The sequence below is a fragment of the Balearica regulorum genome, chromosome 1, assembly GCF_011004875.1.
Source record: "Balearica regulorum gibbericeps isolate bBalReg1 chromosome 1, bBalReg1.pri, whole genome shotgun sequence".
Classification (NCBI taxonomy): Eukaryota; Metazoa; Chordata; class Aves; order Gruiformes; family Gruidae; genus Balearica; species Balearica regulorum.
The window spans coordinates 163,118,329-163,140,802 of record NC_046184.1 but is presented as its reverse complement, the minus strand read 5'-3'; the positions used below and the strand labels follow the sequence as shown (position 1 = coordinate 163,140,802).

Below are 22,474 nucleotides of genomic sequence, written 5' to 3'. Positions count from 1 at the left end.
TAAGGTATGCTACCTTCTGGTAGCATAATATATAATGGTTGTCCATCCCTATACTCCAAGTTCCTTGGTCTTAATTCTGAGATGCTGTGTCAGTTAGAGGCAAGTAGCCACTCTGGCAGGCAAGCCTCTTGTTCTGCAGAGCCTCTTAAGCGGGGCCTCACAAACAATATTTCAACACTTCAAGGACTTGTTCAGAAAAAAGATCTGTCTCCAGCGGCAGGCAACCATATCATAGAAATTTAGTCCTGAACCACTTACATAGCATCCAGTTCCTGAAATTCTGTATCCACAGTAATCCACAAAACTCTGCTCCAGTCCTGCTCATATACAATATCTATAGTAAAGAAGCGTAAAAGCCATTAATTATAATGTGCCATAAAAAGAGACAGGAACTTGGGCGTATATTCAGCAAAGTCACCTAATAAAATGTGACCTATTCCAGATTTCTCTATAATTTTCCAAGGTTCTCAAGGCAGCTTTACAAATATTGTGGGCTTATTACTTTGGCAACGGAAGGCGGTATGTCCAAATAAAGAACATTGCAAACATTCCGTATTTTTATAAGAAATCAGAAGGAGATATTCCATAGTATCTTGAGATCGGAATCTCAAAATTTATCATCATTCTATGTATCCTTCAGAAGTGGAAAATTGGATTAATACCATGAAAATTATGACAGAAAAATTATTTGTTTTCAAATTACAACTGCATTATCTTCCTTGTTATAAATAATTCAAAAAGTGTTCTAAGTTTCATATTTCATAGATTCTTAAAATAAGGAGTGTTAGTTCCAAGTAATTGTGCTATTTTAAAATGTTATACAAGAAACAATCATGCTTTAACTGCAGAAGATAATAGACTTAAATCAGAAATACATTTTTCAAAGTGTGTTAAAGGATTTTCTGTCAATGACTTGTGAAAAGTTAATACATTTATAAACATGCATAACATAACAGATTTACAGAAAGGAATAATTTTAACATATTAACTACTGCTAATGAATTCTCTTTATTTAAAAGATGCCTATTTCATTATAAATGGCTTACTGAATTATGAAATGGCTTTTATATCTGTCTTTATTTCATTTTGAATGTGTTATGGTTTATTCTAACCTATCAGCAATCTCTACAACTCTCCTTACTTCATTTTCAGAAAATACCATTTTAATTACACATAGCTTCTAAATACATTTAAAGTATTTAGAATTAATTTTGAAATATGAAAATAAATTTTATGTTATCACAGGGGAAATTTGTGTCAACCATAACTGCATTTTAGATGTTTAGAATTACAGTTTTTAGGTTTTTGTCTATTTTTATATTTATTTGCAAATGTTTACATGTTACTAAAACTGTAACTGCTGTGTGAAGAACTGGCTGAAGAGCAGGGCTCCGAGGGTTGTAGTGAATGGAGCTATATCTGGCTGGCGACCGGTCACCAGCGGTGTTCCTCAGGCCTCAATTCTCGGGCCAGTTCTGTTCAGTATATTTATCAATGATCAGGATGCAGGAGTTGAACACACCATTAGCAAGTTTGCTGATGATACCAAAGTGGGAGGTGCTGTTGAGGCTTTTAAGGGACAGGAGGTCTTGCGGAGGAATCAAGATAGATGGCAGCATTGGGCAGTGATTAATGGGATGACATTTAACAAGTCCCAATGCTGGATTCTGCACCTGGGATGGAGTAACACTGGGCACGAGTATGATTTGGGAGAGGAGTGGCTGGAGAGCAGCCCTGCAGAAAGGGACCTGGGGGTGCTGGTTGGCAGCAGCTTAACATGAGCCAGCCACGTGCCCTGGCAGCCAAGAGGGCAAACCGCACCCTGGGGAGCATCAAACATGGCATAACCAGCCGGTCAAGAGAGTTGATTATCCCCCTGTACTCAGCGTTGGTGCGGCCTCACCTGGAGTGCTGCGTGCAGTTCTGGGCCCCACAGTTTAAGAAGGTGTGAAGGTCCTTGAGTGCATCCAGAGGAGGGCAACAGAGCTGGTGACAGGGCTGAAGGCATGTCCCATGAGGTGTGGCTGAGGACTTTGGGCTTGTCTAGTTTGGAGAAAAGGAGGCTGAGGGGTGACCTCATCGCTCTCTGCAGCGTCCTGAGGAGGGGCAGTGGAGAGGGAGGTGCTGAGCTCTTCTCCGTGGTGTCCAGTGCCAGGACACATGGGAATGGTTCAAAGCTGCACTGGGGAGGCTTAGACTGGACATTAGGAAACATTTCTTTACTGAGAGGGTTGTCAAACCCTGGAACAGGCTTCCTAGAGAGGTGGTCAATGCCCCAAGCCTGTCAGTGTTTAAGAGGCATTTGGACAATGCCCTTAATGACATGCTTTAACTTTTGGTCATCCCTGAATTGCTGCGGCAGTTGGACGAGGTGATTGTTATAGGTCCCTTCCCACTGGAACTATTCCATTCCATTCCATTCCATTCCATTTTTAACGAATGAGAGTATAGTTGGTATTGTTGATGGAATGTAGAGACTGATCACTTCATCATCAGGGAAACACAAAGGATGTGATTAAGTTGCTTAAACATTTGAGATACTTTCATGCTTGCTGCCAGGCCTCCAGCTGTGATTTCAGGAGAACACAGTTCTGTTGTAGGTCTAGTATAATATCTGTCATCTCTGAGCAAATGCTTTTGGGCACTTCAAATGGCATGAGACACTTTTGCTTATGTATCTGAAGAAAACTCCCATTGGTTGAATCATTTCCTTACTCTTCATGGAGGTATTCATTGAGTCCCTGTTGACTATAATGGTAATTTAGACAAGTATAGCTCACATGTAAACATCTGCACTTTTAGTCTTATGGCAGGTTGAACCTCATGCCTGCTGTTTGCTGCTGAGTCATTTTTCTAGGATTGTACTCTTCCATGTCACCTACAATTGAAGTTAGAAGATGCTTGATTTCTTTGTCCCATGGATACTATGTTATCATTAATCTCCCAAATTCCTAAATAACAATGTAGTTGATGGAAAAATTGGCTGGCTAACAGTAATTACCTACATTAGACTACAAACTTTAAAGGAATCCTGTACGAATAAAGTGATTCGAAGATAACCTTAGGTGAAACACTTCTCTGAAGATAGTTCAGAAGGGAGAGAAAGGATGAGTTTTACTATTTTGTTTTTGATAAATACCTTCATTGTCTTCATTCTTTGTTGGTAGCTGTCTTGTTAGATTTTGTAGATTTTGGCATCACTGGGGCAATTGATACTAGGACATCAAACAAGATTAACCAAAAGTTAAGCTAGCAGAAGATCTTGTTTCCAACTAAAAGCAAATGTCCAGAGAAAAACACAAAAGCATATGGTAATACTACTTCTAGCCTACAAGACTACCTGAGGCAGAAATGGTTTGTATGGATTTTTCTGACATGAATTTGTCTAGTGTTCCTACAAGCCCATTTACATTTTTATCATCCACAACAGTCTGTGTTAAGGTGATGCGTAGTCTATCTGTAACTGTGTTTTGAACCTGACAGCTGACAGCTTCATTTGATGCCTACTAGTTCCTTTGCTGTCAAGGGGCAGAGAACAATAGATCAGTTCTCTACATGCTCTACCATTTCCCCCTCAGTCATTTCTTTTTCAAGCAGAATAGTCCCAGACTACTTATTTATTCCTTGTACAGACACTGTTTCATACTTTTCACATTCTTTGTTGCCCTTCTTTTAACCTCATCCAGTTCTTCTATATCCTTTTGTTTTCTGGGGATCTGTACCACACACAGTAGGCAAAATGATTTATATAGCTTTATAATGACATTCTCCATTTTATTCTGTGTTTCATTTCTAATAACTCAGTAGTTATTGTTACTGAGATTCACCTAATATCTTCATGATTTTCTCTGTTATAACTTCAAGATCTTTCATCTGATTGATAGTGGTTGACTCAGAGCTCAGAGTGGAAGATGATTTTTTGCCATGAAAATCATTTTATATTTATCTACACTCCACCTACACTGCACAGAAGTTATTTTCTTTCCCAATTCCATAAGATTCTTTGGTGTATCCTTCATAGTTGGCCCTGGTCTTTGCTACTTCAGATGGCATCAGCCACATTTTCACTTCACTTTTCACCTTTTTCTACGTCATACTCACCCTCTTTTCTAGGTCATTTATAAATACGTTGAATGACGTGGGACCCAGCACAAAATTTTATGGAACTTCATTGATGGCCTCCATCCACAGTGAAAACTGGCAATTCATGGCCGCTTTCTGATTATCTTTAATAACCATCTTTAAATACTTGCAAAGACCTGTTACTCTGTAGTTAATCTAATAACCTTTGGTGGTAGACATAGTCAACCAGATCTTCTTCAGGACTTGCTTATTATTACTACAGAAAGTTAGTCAGTCATGAAACTATAGGAGTGAAACTGTGTGGGTATCCACCTCCAAGAAATGAAGCTGGGTTATATTAGGGCCTCCTTGGCCCAGAACTCTGTGAAACTCTGAAGACAGCTGCCATCTGAGAATTAAGAGTGCGAAGGGCATGAATGTAAGAGATTTAGCCACTGAGGCTTGAGAAAGGGAGGATCATATTTATAAAATAACAAGCTCATAAAAGTATTACAACTAGTACATTTTATTATTAAAATGCAATAAAATCATACTGAATCTTCACATTTTTCCCCACATGTCCCAGTAGGCATTCTACAGAATGAATACAAGAACAGCTATGAATCAAGGATAATTCTGGCTGCAATAAATAAGATCAACAAGCAGCCCTAAGGGTAGCTCCAGCACAGCAGTTTACCATCTTTTTTATTAGTTACATAAACAGCCTCAAGATATTTTGTCATATGATATCCCCATGGCATCTTTAAAAAAACCCAAAACCTTTTAATCTGCCTGTAAAAGCTTGTAATGTGTAGCTCAGACTTGTAGCCTTTCGCCTTATCTCCATGTACAGCAAAGGCTAATTTGTCCTCTTTAAGCCTTTCACTGCAACCTGATGCTCTCTTAATCACCCCCTGAAACTCTGTTCTGTTTATCCTCTTTTACAGAGACAGGTGCAAGGGATTTTATTAGTGCAATACCTTCTTAAGTGGTTTAGTTTTATACTTTACTATTGATCCAATGGTTTAAATCCATTAAGAGGGTGCGAACAGACACTTTATTCTTTGCCTAATAGAATCCACTCTAGAAAAGATAGGTCATAGTATTCTGTCCTCTTCTACACCTTTATTTTGTTCTTTAAAACCTGAGACCAATAGCAGATTACAAAACATCTAGCTGCTATGTAATTTTTGTTGACACGTTTGTCTGCTAATCTTAAGGTGATCTATTCAGATTTTTAAAATTCATATATTACATTTTTGTAATAATTTCAATATTCTGAATATGACTACATACTCAAAACCTACTGAACTTTTCATATGGGTTATATGTTGCATTGGATCCTTATGTTTCCAGACAATAATGCAACAGTGATAACATTTAGAGTAATCTTATGATAATGCTTTTCTAATACATAGCAAGTTCTATATAAGGATATTAAGGATAACCTGAATGATGGGTCAGAGGGTACCTTCAGAAAGCTTGCTGATGGCATCAGACTGAGGGGCGTGGCTGATACACCAGAGGGCTGTGCTGCCAGCCAGAAGGACCTTGGCATGCTGGAGAAATAAGCTGACAGGAACCTCATGCAGTTCAAAGAGAAGTGCAAAGTCCTGCACCTGGGGAGGCACCAGGACAGGCTAGGGGCTGACCAGCTGGAAAACAACTTGGCAGAAAAGGACCTAGGCATCCTGGTTGGACACCAAGTTGAACATGAGCCAGTAATGTGCCCTTGTCACAAAGAAGGCTAATGATATCTTGGGCTGCATTAGGAAGAGTGTTGCCAGCAGGTCAAGGGAGGTGATCCTTCCCCTCTACTCAGCACTGGTGAGGCCACACCTGGAGTTCTGTTTCCAGTTCTGGGCTCCCCAGTACAGGAAAGACATGGACGTACTGCAGAGGCTTCAGTGAAGGGCCACAAAGGTGATTAAGGGTCAGAAGCATCTCTCCTGTGAAGAAAGACTGAGAGAGCTGGGACCGTTCAGCCTGGAGAAGAGAAGGCTCAGGAGGATCTCATCAATGTATATAAAAACCTGTACGGAAGGCACAAAAAGGATGGAGCCAGGCTCTTCTCAGTGGTGCTCAGTGAGAGGACCACAGGCAACAGGCACAAACTGAAACACAGGAGGTTCCCTCTGAACATCAAAAAACACTTTTTGACTGTGAAGGTGACCAAGCACTGGCACAGGTTGCCCAGGGGGGTTGTGGAATCTCCATCCTTGGAGATATTCAAAAGCTGTCTGGGCGTGGTCCTGAGCAACCAGCTCTAAGTGGACCTGCTTGAGCCACAGGGGTTGGACCAGGTGACCTCCAGAGCTCCTTTCCAACCTTAACTTTTTTTTGACTCTGTGATTCTCTGAAAGACAATGAAAATTCAGTCTTAGGTAGTCTGAACCATGTATTATTAATCACTTTTTGGAGAAAGCTCAGAGGTCCCATTCCTTCAAGATAATACTGATTTTTGTCAGTCTTGGGAAGTCTTTAATACATACTTTCCACATGAGTTATGATACATAGCAGAGTCAATCCAAACTTAGAGTGTGTACTGCCCGAGAAAGAAATGCAATGATAGCTTCCTGCCACGAGCATTTTAGCAGCTAAAGTAAACAAGCATAGTAAGAGATGGCAGTAAACAAGACAGGAGTAATTTTTCTTTGACTCTTTAATACCAATAAATAAAAGTAATGAGGTTTTGAGTAGTATCTAAGCACTTACATGTTTAGCCATGGAAAACACCAACTCTTTATGACAATGGCAGTGGAACCAGCAAAGCACACTGTCACCATTAGCATGACCTCAGGGAGGCAGGCTAGTTCACTTCCTTCCTTGACGATTTTTTAAATGCTTGTTCCAGCATGACTGTCAAAGAATGATGCACATTTATGTGTAAAGGAAGAGTTTTTAGAACAGTCCAGGTTGTTCTAATGAAAAGCAATATTCAATAGCGGCAAAGAAAAATACTAGTGTGCTATTTACACATTCAGTGGAGATGTATGGGGCTGTGTGGTTGTTTGCATAACAGAGATACATCAATTAAAGTTAAAACAGTCTGCACATATAGTAGTAGAGAAATAGTTCCACCATGAAACATCTATGGTTTGAAAGCTATCTATTTCTTTTAAGATATAAACTCACTGTGTAGAGGGGAAAATCCTGTTCTTTATCCAAGTTGCATATTTATCTAAGTTTTCCAGGAGTTTTAAAATTCTGTTTGTTCAATAAGGAATTTAATATCCTCCAGGCTACATTACTCAGGAAAAAAAAAAATGTAGTTTTTCTACTGAAAGAGTAGTACTCCCTTCCTGTAAGACAAGAGGAAGTTTGCAGTCTCTTGCATTTTAGCACATGCTTTCAATGAGGTTATTATGCTGCTATTGGCTCTGAGACAGACTGAAACCTGGATAAGCATGAAGTAGTCCACTTCAGCTTGGGTTGTGGAGCTAGATTTCTGAAAGATAATTTGGTGGTATTTTACATCTCTGCTGTCTGCAGGAGCCCTGTACTTTCTTTAAAATCCTCTCAACATCTTACAGATGAAATAGCCATATATTTATACAGGTGTTCTCAATACCAGAGTATAGAATGGCCTATGAGTACAGACAGAAGAAGCTGAGTAAGATGCCAGACAGAGGTATTATAGATGTGTTCTTCTCCCCCCTTCCATCTTCTCACCTTGCAGTCTGGTTAATGTCAGTGTGAGCTGACAGCACACAAGTGACACATACAAACTGCCATGGAGTCTATCACATACCAGCTGACTGCAGCTCTTGCCAGCTCTCACTGAAGACTCCTTCCAGCCTTTTTCTCTTTAGAGTCTGGGGTTTCTGTCCTCAGAGGATTCATGTACTTTAAGCGAATTCCAAAAAGTTCCAAAAGAATGTCTTACGAGGACACTGAAAATGTGAGTCATTAATAGACACAGAATATGGTATGTAGAGCTTTAGGCATAGACCAGCTAGTGAAAAGGATTAAGGAGGAACTGCAGCTTTTTTTTTTTTTTTTTCCCTCAATGTACTTCTCCGATTTCTACTTTTTACTCCTGCAGGATTTTTGTAGGGTGCTGACAATGCAGTACCGGTGCAACTATATGAAATCTTTTTTAGCTAATGCAGAAACCAAACATTGTATCAGCTCTTTTTTATCAGGTGTCAAGGGTATTTTGTTATGCTCCCAACTGTTGGAATCGAAGGGGTTACTGCCTAGTGTAATTGCAGCCTTCCTCCATTCTGTTATTGCTGCCAGTTTCCACAGAGCCAAATCAATCCTGACAGCTGGCCAGATGCTTCTTGTGCCAGTCAGCAGGACTCTGGTCTCAAAAGAGCATCTGGTTATAAGGAAATTTTGCAGCAAACTATACAGCCAATCTTGTTTTCTAAAAATACCATCATAAACACTGAAGAAAAGGTATTTAGTGACTTCAGTAATGCACCTTTTTTTTTTTTTTTTAAAAGGTGGGGTGAGCACTTTATTTTTTCACTACAAATTCAGTTTATATTGAGTTAATGGCAACTTAAAAGCTTTTTTAGTAGATGAACTGTATGTATCATGTCTTTATTACAGCCTGTGCAGTCCACAGACTCAAGAGCAGCTGCTTAGAGCATAAGCCAACAGCACAGAATACATTTAATGGATTTAAACATGGTGTAACAGAAACTAGCAGTCAGTTGCCAAGGGGAGCTGCCCTGGAGCAGGCCCGGCCCACAGCGAGTGGCAGATCTCAGCGTACAGGGGGGTTTCTTGAGGCAGGGAGACGCCCGGGGCGGGGCGGGGGGGGGAACAGGGAGACCTACCAGGAGTCAGCAGCTCTGGTGGGAGAGGCTGACATGGCCTGGGTGATGCCAGAGGAATGGCAGCCACCCCCATGCCTACACAAGGCAGCCCAGGGAGGGCGAGCCACCAGGAGTGCCATGGCCAGAGCGGCAGAACGGGGCATGGCCTGTCAGCCAGGGCGTGGCGCAGCAGTTGACACGGCAGTTGGCACGGGAGGGTGCACAGGGAGGGCACCCTTCAAAGGAGGGGCATTCCAGAGGCCGAGTGGGAGACTTGAAGTTCACGTAACGAGCAACCAGGCACTGCTCTGTGACCAGCCAAGGCCAGCCATCCTACCTGACCCTTAAGGCAGAATGGTGGGCACTCATCTGAGAGCAAACGCTGCAGCTCCGGCTGTGGGATCTGCACCATCTACCCAGTGGTGGCAGATGCCTCCACCCAGACAGAGCTGCTGAAGGGAGAGGCTGCAGTGCAGACCTCAGGCTGCAGGGAGTGCCCAGACCTTTCTCTTGGGGCAGGGACAGGAGACAGACCTGCCTGCACAAGGTGTGCCCAGGTGTATGACCTTCTGCAGCAGGCGGCTGAGCTGCAGGAGGAGGTGAGAAGGCTGCGCAACATCATGGAGGCTGAGAAGGAGTTAGATAGCTGGTTCCAAGTGCAGTCTGCAGTGGACCCACAACCCACAGCCAAACAGCTAAAACCTGCTCCACCAATGCAAACAAAAGGGAGGGGGGGCAATAATGCAGAAGAATGGAAGCTTGTGATGGCAAAGACTGGCAGGAGGAAGAGACTTCCCCTGAAGCCTGAGGTGCCCTTGCAGTACTTCATCACTCTGCAGACTGAAGAGAAAAAATCAGCTGAGTAAGGCAGCCTGATCTGCTCCCCATATAACAATCAGCACAACTAAGAGAAGGCAAAGGGCAATAGTAGTAGGCGACTCTCTTCTGAGAGGTACAAAGGCACCCACGTGCCAACCTGACATGCTATCTAGAGAGGTGTGCTGCTTAGCGGGGGCTCCGATCAGGGATGTCACCGAGAAACTAATAAGCCTCATGCAGTCTGCTGGTATCTGCTGCTGCTGTTTCACATGGGCACCAGTGATACAGGCAGGAGCAGTCTGAGGAGTATCAAGAAGGATTACAGAGCCCTGGGAGTGGTGGTAAGGGACTCTGGAGTACAGGTAGTTTTTTCATCGATCCTCCTGGTCAAAGTGAAGGGGTTTGAAAGGGCCATTCAAATGTGTCAAGTCAACAGGACTGGTGCCACAGCTAGGGGTCTGGCTAGTTAGACGATGGGACCCACTTTGAGAAACCTAGTCTACTGGGGGCTGATGGGGTCCATCTGTCAGAGAAGGGGGAGAGCATCTTCAGTCATAGCCTTGCCAAGCTGGTGAGGAGAGCTTTCAACTAAAGTTGCTGTGGGGAAGGGAACCTCAATCCATCTCACTCCTACCAGTTTGATGCCAGTGCCAGCCATAGATGCCCAGAGCTTGGAGCAGAATCACAGGTCAGCAGGAGAGCACCTGAAGTGCAGCACAAAGGAATTCCAGCCACTCCAGCCAGTCAGCTAGCTTCATCCCGGGCACAACTTAAATGCCTCTATGCAAATACACGTAGCCTGGGGAATAAACAAGAGGAGTTAGAGATGTACGCATACCTGCAGGGCTATGATCTTATTGGCATCACAGAGACGTGGTGGGATGGCTCCTATGACTAGAGTGTTGGAATGGAAGGATACAAGGTTTTTAGGAAGGACAGGCAGCGGAGACAGGGAAGGGGTATTGCCCTCTATGTCAGTGACCGGCGCTGTTTAACATCTTTGTCGGCAACATGGACAGTGGGATTGAGTGCACCTTCAGCAAGTTTGCCAACAGCACCAAGCTATATGGTTCAGGTGATATGCTGGAGGGAAGGGATGCCATCCAGAGGAACCTTGACAGGCCTGAGAGGTGGGCCTGTGCAAACCACATGAAGTTTTACAAGGCCAAGTGCAAGGTCCTGCATATGGGTCGGGACAATCCCAAGCACAACTACAGGCTGAACCCCCTGTCTTCTACTCTTGTTAGACCCCATCTGGAGTACTGCGTCCAACTTTGGGGTCCCCAGTACGAGAAAGACATGGAACTGTTGGAGTGAGTCCAGAGAAGAGCCATGAAAATGATCAGAGGGCTGGAGCACCTCTTCTATGAAGACAGGCTGAGAGACTTGGGGCGGTTCAGCCTGGAGAAGAGAAGTCTCCAGGAAGACCTGTACTTGAAGGGGCCTACAGGAAAGCTGGAGAGGGACTGTTTACAAGGGCATGGAGTGATAGGACAAGGGGTAATGGTTTTAAACTGAAAGAGGGTAGATTTAGATTAGATATTAGGAAGAAAATTTTTACGATGAGGGTAGTGAGGCACTGGAACAGTTTGCCCAGAGAAGCTGTTGGTACCCCATCCCTGGAAATGTTCAAGGCCAGGTTGGATGAGGCTTTGAGCAACCTGGTCTAGTGGAGGGTGTCCCTAGCCCTGGCAGGGGTATTGGAACTAGGTGATCTTTAAGGTCTCTTCCAACCCAAACCATTCTATGGTTCTGTGATTCCATGATTTTTCCTAGAATTTGTTTACTGAGATCACAACATTCCTTTTAATTTGGAAGGCCTTGGAGTCTTTAGCTACCTTTAAGGTTTTTTTTTTACTACAATTTATTTAGCAAATAATAGAGTTTCTTGGTTTTTACTGATCAAAGCAGTTGGAATAGTAACCACTTCCTATAGTAGATATCACTGTTCTTACGCTGTTTCATTAGATAAATCTGGACTTGGTTTCTTACAGCTTACTTTCACTTTGCTCAGAAAACATTTTAAAGGAACCATGAAAAACAGGTCAGAAAAAAGAAATTCTCCTTTTTCAATACTACCTTCACTGCTTCTGCTTGATGAAGTAGAGTGCTTATATATTTCTGAACACAGTAAAAGTGCTATGTATGGATAGGCTGCTGTTTTTCATTTAATCTTTTTCTTTCCTCAACTGGAAGGATTGGGATTATGATCTGAAAATATCTCTATTCATCCAAAGAGTGAAGAAGAGGGAATAAAAGTTCCATACTTGACATAGGGTACTTTGTAGTCACAATCAAAGCTATTTAGTGTTTTTATATTATATTGGCCTATATGTAAGTATATATACTTTGGATGCTTTCATATTCTGAAAGATATTCACATGTGTTTCTTTCAAAACTGGAAAGCAGGTACAAATAGTGAAACCCTACTAAGCCCTCAAAGAGGCCTCCCACTGCCTGCTTGTGTTCAATTGTTCTAACAATACCATATAAAATGACTTGTTCTGTTGTCATTTTCTGTCATGAAAACAAGCTGATATTGTCTATATATAAATTCCAGCATCTGAACTCCACATGCTGGATGTAGTTATTTCTTCTTTGCTGAGAACATTTCTATGGGGGAAAAATGATGCCACAAAGTCAGAGTATTTTTGGTACAATTTGTTTATTGAATTAACAAGCTACTTCTTTCAACGAAGGTATTTACAAATTGCAGCCTCCTTCCTATGGGAACTTCAGGTTTTCAGCTTTTTCCTCTGTTGGACTTTCTCATTTTGGCAATATAAAAATGTCCTTTAGAGTCATTATACTAAAGAAACTCCCATACAGTTCGTACATATCATGCACTTCGGGTCAAAGTACTGAGGAGAGAAAAGGGGTAACACAGGGAATTAAAGCTCCTGACTTCTCACTGTTCTTAGAAATAAGTGCAAGTGCCACTGGATAAAAATAGGACTTTTGTCATCACAGAATGGTAGGGGTTGGAAGGGACCTCTGGAGATCATCTAGTCTAACCTCCCTCCTCTAGCAGGATAACCTAGAGCAGGTTGCACAGGATTGCATCCAGGTATGTTTTGAATATCTCCAGAGAAGGAGACTCCACAGCCTCTCTGAGCAGCCTGTTCCAGTGCTCGGTCACCCTCAAAGTGAAGTTTTTCTCATGTTTGGATGGAACTTCCTGTGTTCCAGTTTGTGCCCATTGCCCTTTGTCCTGTCACTGGGCACCATAGGTAAGAGTCTGGCCCCATCCTCTAAGACATCCACCCTTTAGATATTTATAAGCACTAATAAGATCCCCTCTCAGTCTTCTCTTCAGGCTAAACAGACCCAGCTCTCTCAGCCTTTCCTTATACGAGAGATGCTCCAGTCCCCTAATCATCTTTGTAGCCCTCCGCTGGACTCTCTCCAGTAGTTCCCTGTCTTTCTTGAACTGGGGAGCCCAGAACTGGACACAATATTCCAGATGTGGCTTTACCAGGGCAGAGTAGAGGGGCAGGATAACCTCCCTTGACCTGCTGGCCACATTCTTCTTAATGCACCCCAGGATACCATTGGCCTTCTTGGCCATGAGGGCACATTGCTGACTCATGGAGAGCTTGTTCTCCACCAGGACTCCCAGGTCCTTCTTGGCAGAGCTGCTTCCCAGCAGGTCCACCCTGAATCTGTACTGGTGCCTGGGGTTATTCCTCCCTAGGTGCAGGACCCTACACTTGCCCTTGCTGAACTTCACTAGGTTCCTCTCTGACCAACTCTCCAGCCTGTCCAGGTCAAAAATTTAGTACTAAATTTTCTCAACTTATTTTTACCTATTCAAAAAGCAGTTGACATATGTCCTACCCCCCCCCCGCCCCCGCCCCTTTTGTCACAAGGCTTATACTGAGAGCTTATGTGAAGTGAAAATTTTTGAGGTTTGTATTGGTTAAAAGTGCTGTCTGGCATTAAATTTTATGTCCCTATACAGTAGGTTCCCCACAGTCATTGTTTTTTTCCAATTAATGGAGTGTCTTGATTTGCAAAGTTTAAATATATCTTGCATTTACATCACTTCAGAAATAGGGGCATGGGAGTAAAGTTCCTATTCACTTAACTTCATCTTTATTTCTCCATTTTCATTTTCCAACTGAAAGGCTGAAAATTTTACATCTGTTTACCAATGGTCACACACCATTTAACATGATAACACCAGCCAAACGAATCTCTCTTAAGTGTAATGCTGTTACGTATGCCAGAACTGAACAGCAGTTATTATTACCCTTAGTTTAAAGGTAGCGAAATTAGTTCCTGGGGATAAATTCCTGTTAAGCACCAATTAGTGTATAGCTCTTTTCTTTGCCATTGCCAGCGCAATCTAGTGTGACCGGTGGACAGTGATTCAGAAGACCTAAACATCAGCCCAGCCCTTCTACCTATTATATTGGGAAATAGTAATTAACCTCTTTGCATTCCTTCTCCTTTTCAGCAATGTGATTCTGAACTTTTATCCAAAAAAGCTCTATATGAGCTGTGTATCCTTGTTATTAATTTACCAGGAACTATTTGTCTTTAAATATTTTGCACACAATGTGTATTTTTGTTTGTTTATTCTATACCCCTACTCTGTGCTACCTTTTCTGTTTCACAGACAGGTTCCCTGCCTATCCCAGGAGTTATCTGTCCATGTTTATTAGGTCAGGGCCAGCAGCGCCAAGAGCAGCACCAACTGATTGAAAAGGCTGGAATTTGCTGCTATGGAGACCCGGTTGAGGAAAAAGTACTAGTAGTACTTGGAGCTGGAGGAAGATCTATGTGAATAGACTAATAGGCAAATCATCACAGGGAAGAAGAGCACCTGTGACTTGATCCTTCACTTGAGGAGGCTAGGAAGTATGGACAGACTGCTAAGAATGCTATGCCAGTACCCGCGAAAGCAAGCAGTGTTTGGGAGGACAGCTTGTAGCCTTGAAGAAATCTGAGGGATCCTGAGTAAGACAATGAGCAGAAAGTTTCAGTACTATTGTAACCAGCTGAGTATGACTGACATTTCCTTCCACCTTCTTAACCATTTTCCTGCTCTCTTCTCATGATCTCCACTAATCTTAGCCATTTTTCAGAGTGTGCTCAGTGAGGTAGCTGGGCTTTCTGCCTGTATTTCTTTCTGTTTTCCCCAGGGCTGTCTGATTCTGGCACAGCAACACACTTTCTCCTTCCCTTGTTCCACCGACTGTCCTGAGCGTGGAGGCAGCTTTCTCTGCAGCTGTCACAAACGCTTTGTACAGCAGCAGACTGGCCTGCTAATTTTGTTTCTACTTGTGCCTTTGTCTGCTTTCTAGAAGTTCAGTAACAATCTCTGCTCCATGTAGCATTGTCAACAATAAAGTAGCATGCACAGAGTGTCACTGAGGATTTTAACATCTGTTAGTACTGTGGACTTTTAGCATCTGTGTAAAACTTCCTGCCTATGGATATCACCTATATTTTGTATGAGAAGACAAATTTAAGTGACTTACAGAAAGACCTAGAACAATTCTCTGACAAATCACAGTAAAAAAAAAAAAAAAACAAAACCCACCACCAAAAAACATGTTTTCCTTTTTGCTGGGCAAAGGACTTTCCTGGATAGCATAAAATGATGTATAAATTGCCAGTATACTGTGTCTTGAGGTCATAGAATCGTTTTGTTTGGAAAAGACCTTTAAGATCATCAGTCCAACTATTAACCTAGCACTGCCAAGTCCACCACTAAACCATGTCCCTAAGCAACACATCTACACGTCTTTTAAATACCTCCAGGGATGGTGACTCAGTCACTTCCCTGGGCAGCCTGTTCTAATGCTTGACAACCCTTTCAGTGAAGACATTTTTCCTAACATCCAATCTAAACCTCCCCTGGCACAACTTGAGGCCATTTCCTCTTAATCCTATCACTTGTTATTTGGGAGAAGAGACCAACACCCACCTGGCTATGACCTCCTTTCAGGTAGCTGTAGAGAGCGAGAAGGTCTCCTCTTAGCCTCCTCTTCTCCAGACTAAACAATCTCAGTTCCTTCAGCTGCTCCTCATCAGACTTGTGCTCTAGAGCCTTCACCAGCTTCGTTGCCGTTCTCTGGACACGCTCCAGCACCTCAATGTCCTTCTTGTAGTGAGGGGCCCAAAACTGAACACAGCACTCGAGGTGCGGCCTCATCAGTGCCCAGTACAGGGGGACGATCACTTCCCTAGTCCTGTGGCCACACTATTGCTGATACAAGCCAGGATGCTGTTGGCCTTCTTGGCCACCTGGGCATACTACTGGCTCATATTCAGCCGGCTGTCCACCAGCACCTTCAGCCCTTTTTCTGCTGAGTGGCTTTCCAGCCACTCTTCCCCAAGCCTGTCCTGTTGCATGGGGTTGTTGTGACCCAAGTGCAGGAGCTGGCCCTGAGCCTTGTTGAACCTCATACAGTTGGCCTCAGCCCATCAATCCAGCCTGTCCAAATCCCTCTGTAGAGCCTTCCTACCCTCAAGCAGTTCAACACTCCCACTCAACTTGGTGTTGCCTAAAAACTCACTGAGGGTACAGTCCATCCCCTTGTCCAGATCATTGATAAAGATAAACAGAACTGTCCCCAGTACTGAGCCCTGGGGAACACCACTTGTGACTGGCCGCCAACTGGATTTAACTCCATTCACCACAACTCTTTGGGCCTGGCCATCCAGCCAGTTTTTTACCCAGTGAAGCACACGCCTGTCCAAGCCATGAGCAGCCAGTTTCTCCAGCAGAATGCTGTGGGAAACGGCATCAAAGACTTTACTAAAGTCCAGGTAGACAACACCCACAGCTTTTTCGTCATCTACTGAGCAAGTCACCTTGTGATAGAAGAAGATCAGGTTAGTCAAGCAGGACCTGCCTTTCATAAACCCATGCTGTCTGGGCCTGATCACCTGGTTGTCCTGTGTAATGCAAACTTTAACTTATTCATCTTGGTGTTCATTTCCCTAAAAGTAAGGTTCATTTAGAAAATCAGCTTGTTTCAACTCAGCTACCAGTTGAATGGCTGGTGAAAATATAGAAATCTTGAAACAGGCATGTTTGCAAACACTAAGTTTTATTTTAGTTTTTTTTTTTTTTTTCAAAGGCCAATCCAAATTCTATTAAGTGATTGTTGGCATATCATGATCTTTATTTGTGCATTCTTGTTTTGAGTTAAACTCATAAGAGAGTTTAAAAGGACAGAACAATAAAGATATTTATTTATTGGTAAATATAGCATTTAAAAGCAGCTGTCTGTTCAGCTGACAAGTGAAATATTTCTGAAATACATGATTTCATATAGAAAAGTTTTTTGCTTATACATCCTGAATGATTTTTATATTCATTCCTTATGTTATTTAATTATCTTTATGCTATATATACAGTCATTAATTAACCCCCAATATTAATTTTCATTCTGCCTGAAGATGAAAGAAATCTTGTGGAAAATATAGCTAAAACATAGATGAATAGGCAGAAGCTAAATGTGTATCAATATTTTTTTAAAATAAATTAACTGTTTCCAGTTGATTTCTGTGCTTAATAAACTTGTAAAATTTAAACACATGGTTTATAAAACTAATTAGTTACAGTCCTACTTACTTCTGTATGTATCATTTTGTATTAGCATAAAATTCTTGCTTGTTTTTAATCTCTAAATTTAATTTAGCTTTAAAATGAATTAAGATTTGTTGGCCAAAATAAAAAGTTATAAGAAAATAAAACTAGATGACTCAAAGTCTCACCTCCAATCTACTCAAAATATTCCATTGAAATTAATGTTGATTGACTGCCACAGATGAGAAGGTTTGGCTTTCTGTAACTGAGGGAAAGAAAATGCTGGACATGGAGAGGATTGCTGGTGGGCATCCAAATCCTTGTTACTGAATCTCTCTCCTCTATGTCTTGCTGGTTTATGTCCACCTCTCATCTTTTTTTTTTTTACTGAATATTTTCTTAGGATGTGGCTTCTTAGCAAGGTATTCAGTTGTGGGACTGAAAAAAAAAAAAATCAACCCTGAAACTGTCAACACAATCCTATGACTGTAATCAGACTGCTGAATTGACTCATTAAGCATCATTGCCCCCATAAATTGCAGGATCTAGGACAGCACAGGGATGCAAAGCTGTTATTGTGATACGATTAATGCAGAGAAATAGGCACCTCTAAAAAGTGGTTCGCTTGTGTATGGCCACCATGAGTTTACCAACAGAGAACAGTAAGAACAGGAGCATGTCTGACTGGGGGCTGGCTTGGGGTCTTCACCATGCCTACAGCCATCTCTCTGGGGCCCAGGGAGTTGAAGACAAGGCTTCAGCTTATCTGATGGAGACAGAAGTGAAAACCTCTCCTCATGCCAAACTTCTGTGGTGAGGGCATTGATTCAGGAAGAGGAGACTGGATATTAGAGTTCCCCAGAGGGATGCTGCAACCACTGGCTGGGCAGCAGCTGAGTTGCATGTAGTGAAGAATTCAAAAGGTATGGAGGCAAAAAGGGAGAATAAGAGCAGTGGTCAGCACCTACAAGTCAAGCTTTGTTTCTTTCCATGATACTATACCTATTCTGAACCATAGCTTTTTTCTCTTTTTGCTACTTTTTTGTGAGGTATGTAAGGCAAAATAGCTTCAGCCCAGCTGACAGAAGCAATTTCAAAAGCAGGAATGCTCTGAATTTTATGTCTCTCTTTTTCAGACATGTTTCTGCCAATGACCTATTTCATATAAATCAAGCAAGAAGTGAGTTTCCAATTCATATTCAGATATGTTAACACATCAGATCTCAGGATTTATATTCATCTCATCAGAGAACAGAAATATTCCACGAGATCTATCTAATCTATCCAAAATAACTTAGAAACTTGCTGAAATTCCCACAAATAACAGCAAGAATTATATTCTAAACTATTTAGGTAATGATTTCTGATAATTTATACCTTAAAAAATTACAGATGATTCATGTAGCAAAATGGTGACATTTGCTGAATATGTTTTGGGAATTACTCATCTGTGCTAACTTAATATGCCATTTGATTGAAGTCATATGTTCTCATACTGCTAAAACAAGAACTTTATTGTTGGGAAAAGGAAATATAGCAAACCACATATTTTTAATACAATCTCTTGCTAATTTTTTTCTGTAAGTATATTTTGCTTTTAAGAATAAAATTTTACTTATTTCCAGAGGTTGTTGATTTATGTTGCAATTCATTTCCCCTAAGTTTAGATGTCTAGGTTCATCACCCTAAGCTTCTATAGCCAGTGGAAAGGGCAATTCCAAAGCATTTCATGCATACTTCTCGAGATGAATTGTCTTGGGAGACACTTATCTCTACATTGAGATAAAGGCCTCTATGAGCCTAGATGAAATGGCTCAGATATCTAACTTGTAGACATCTGAGTTAAATTTGATTCTCAGCTGCAGTTTAAGTGCATTCCTGTGAAATTAATGAAAGATCTTTTCTTCTGTTCTGCAGAAAGGCTTAACATGGTCTCAGTTGTTTGAGAAGGCAAGACTAGGATGGGTAATATCCATGCTCTGTTTGATTCTCCTTCCCTTTCCCAGTACTCGTAATAGATAAGATGATAAACTTATTTTCCTTGCCCACTCTTCTAGGAGAATTCATCTACATTCAAATATAAGATCAGTTTTCATACTGCTGCAATAGAGATAGCTCCTACAGTGTGGCTTTCATGAAGCTTAGAAAGAAGCTGAGCCATTCAGCATTGCCAGGTAGGAGGACAAATGTATAGTCCAAAGGCTACATATATTCATCCCTAAATCAGAGGAGAGAGATAGCTTCAGGAAACTATATGAGAGAAAAAAGTAGTCTTTCACTCCTTAATGTAGACCTGATCTAAAGCCTTATGACACTATAGTGAATCTTTTAATATGAGTTTAATGACAATCCAGACTTAATGGAAGAAAACTCATTGAAATGGAACTCCGCTTCCATTTTCCTGCACAGCAAGAACTCACAGACACGATAAAGGGTCTGAAGTATAAATTTATCTTAACTAAAAACATTGTTTGCCTTTATTAGTGTTTAGTCCTCATTTTATTTGTTATAACGTTTTCCACTATAATTGAAAAAGTAATGAACATTAAGAAAAAAATTTAAGTGGTTGACTCCTTTTCTCATGGAAAAGGGATGGAGCTTTTCTTCAAGGATCTCCTGCTGCCTTTGAACACTGAGTACTATCACTACTGAGCTTCTAACAGTTGTTGAAATAACCGTGATCTCTGAATTGAAACAAATCAGCCTCCAAGCAATTGGAACTCCTTGTTCATGTCGATATTATATCTATTTATTGCAAATTCAATTAAGAGACAAAATTAGAAAAGACCATACCCAATTTCCTGTTTTCCAAAAGTTAATATATTGCAAGATCATAAGAGTAAATGGCAACCTTTAATTCCAGAGCATGTTTTCCAATGTTTCTGCTGCTGCACACCTACTGTAGATAGATTTATGTTCCAATTTGAAATAGTGACAGAGGCTGATTTTTTATAGAGATAATTAAACTGTTCACTAAGGTTTGTAAATCCAGAGACACTTCACAGTATATAACTTTATTTTTTTCAACAGTAGCTAACCCAAATTATCCAACGCTATTTTGTGGAACAGGCTCTGTTGACCCACACTGGACTTAGATTTTATGAAAAGTGCAGCAATGGGTGTCATGAGATTTTACAAAGTAGTCATTATGTTCTGTAATATTAAATTGTCTTTCTGGATGTGATTCTTCCATTGTTCTGTTTTCTACACCTGAACCAGTGGCTATATAGCTAGCTACATTGCTAGTAAAATGAACAACATAATACTGCATTACTCCAGGTTTATGCAGATGTATCCTTGCTGCTGTCACTGAAATTACATCAATATAAATCTGGTTTATCACCAGCATGAATTATGCTCACATTTGTAATTTAGATCTTATGGGATAGTATTCAGGGTTTAAAATGCATTATCTCCTATTAATGGTAAGCTGTTGTGTATATGTATTGAACTGATTTGAGTTCTGGCTAGCAATACTTAAGATTCACTGAATACTCTCTAAAGTTTTGTTTGTCTGCTTGTTTTAAATTTTAATATTTAACATCACTAGACTTATTTTTATAGACTCATTATAGTGGGATATTAATTGTTCGTGCTGAGGAGTATATGAAAAGATTAATGGGTTGTGACTCAGTACCTGCTGAGGCTTCAAACAAAATCATTTATGCATTCTTAACACATTTATCTTTGAATTTACTCCCCAGCAAAAAATATTATCTAAGGTGAAAGTATTCATTGACTTGTAATGGTAATAATGCTATCTGGATTTCCAGGTAATATTATGCATATTATTGGTGTTGAGGATAAGATAAAGGCAGAAAAAAAATCCAAATGTGTTGAGGCTAACCATAGAGGTCAATGTGAAAGAGACAGTCTTATACAAATATATCAGTGGCAAATGAATTACTGGGGAGAAAGTAGATCTATTAAAAGGATAAAATAGTTCAGGCAATGAAACAAATGGCAATTTAAAAATAGCTGACATGTTATTTTCATTTGAAAATTCTCTTCAGAAAAGAAGTAATATGAATAATTAGCAAGGAAAAAAACCCTATAAAGGTAAGGTTGAACATGTGCAAATCAGCCAGCTGAGATGCTGTACTTCCCAAGATGTAAAAGAGCCTGTTTAATAGGTAGAAGAGATTTTCAAAGGTGTGAAGGACAAACGGTGTCCTACTCTCTGCAAGTCAGCGATAGTCAAGAGCTCAATGACTGCATATTTTGGTATACTTAGTAAACAGAGACACCAGTTAGGTCTTTTCACCCTAGAGAAGAGAAAGCTCGGGAGGATCTCACCACGGTTTTCCAGTACTTAAAGGGTAGCTACAAAGAGGATGGAAGCTCTCCCTTCACAAGAAGCTATGTGGAGAGCACATGGGGTAATGAGAGAGGTTTCACCTTGATATAATATGGAAATGTTTTACAATGACAAAAATTAATCACTGGAACAACTTCCCCAGACATGTAGTGAAGTCTCCATCACTGAGGTTTTCAAGACACAACTGGTCAGGATGCTAAATAATCTCTCATCTAGGCCCCCTTTTCCATGAAAGGTTGGAACAGATGTTCTTTCAAGGTCCCTTCCTACTTGAGCAGTTCTATGATTCTATGATTCTATTTCTGAGGACTCTTGGATAATGAGGAGCAGTAGCAGCAAACTAATTGCAAACCTATGTAGTTGTTCTTTTTTCCTTTTTCTTTTTAAAAAGAGGAAGAAGTGAATATGGTGGGAAGGGTCCCACACATGTGACTTCCATTCCAGCAATACTAGAACCAATGCTGTAGGGCAAGAATCACAAACAGTTCCAAGATAGTAAAATCCTGGTAAGCAAACAGCGTGGAATTATAAAGTCATTTCACTTTTTGCAAACTGTATTCATTTCTTACACAGCATTTGTAGATAAAGCCTTCTTATTTTATGAAATTATGGTGACCAGCAAAGGTCATAGCTGAAACAAAACAAAAATTTCAATCACACAAGAAGGAAGAGGTGTGAGGTGAGAAATAAGTCTTCTTTTACGTATGGCATATTAAAGAGCTTGTTTTCATGTATCTTTTAATAAATTAGCTTTCATCAGTTGAATATGTGTGACCAGCATCTTATCACTGATAGGTAGGTATACACATCTTGCTCTCAAGAGAGTATTCACCTGTCCCTCCCATGCCTTGTGGTAGCAGTGTGCACACACCACATTTATAACACTGCTCTGGATGTGAGTCTAGCAGGGGATGTTTCTGAGGGGAGAAGATGAATTGTCACACAAATCATCTTCTATCA

The 22,474-nt window shown here is 41.0% G+C and overlaps 1 protein-coding gene across 3 annotated transcripts in view; it reads left to right on the top strand.

Moving 5' to 3' along the window:
• The window catches only part of GPC5 (glypican 5), a 791,319-nt gene that overhangs the window by 662,979 nt on the left and 105,866 nt on the right, over nt 1-22,474 (top strand). The window contains exon 8 of one of the 3 annotated variants that reach the window (XM_075741508.1): nt 19,254-19,320. The exons of the other annotated variants lie outside the window; for them this stretch is intronic. Coding sequence (XP_075597623.1) covers nt 19,254-19,255 — 2 coding nt within the window. The 3' untranslated portion in view covers nt 19,256-19,320. Of the gene's footprint in view, nt 1-19,253; nt 19,321-22,474 lie in introns of those variants that run through there. 3 annotated transcript variants of the gene reach the window in all.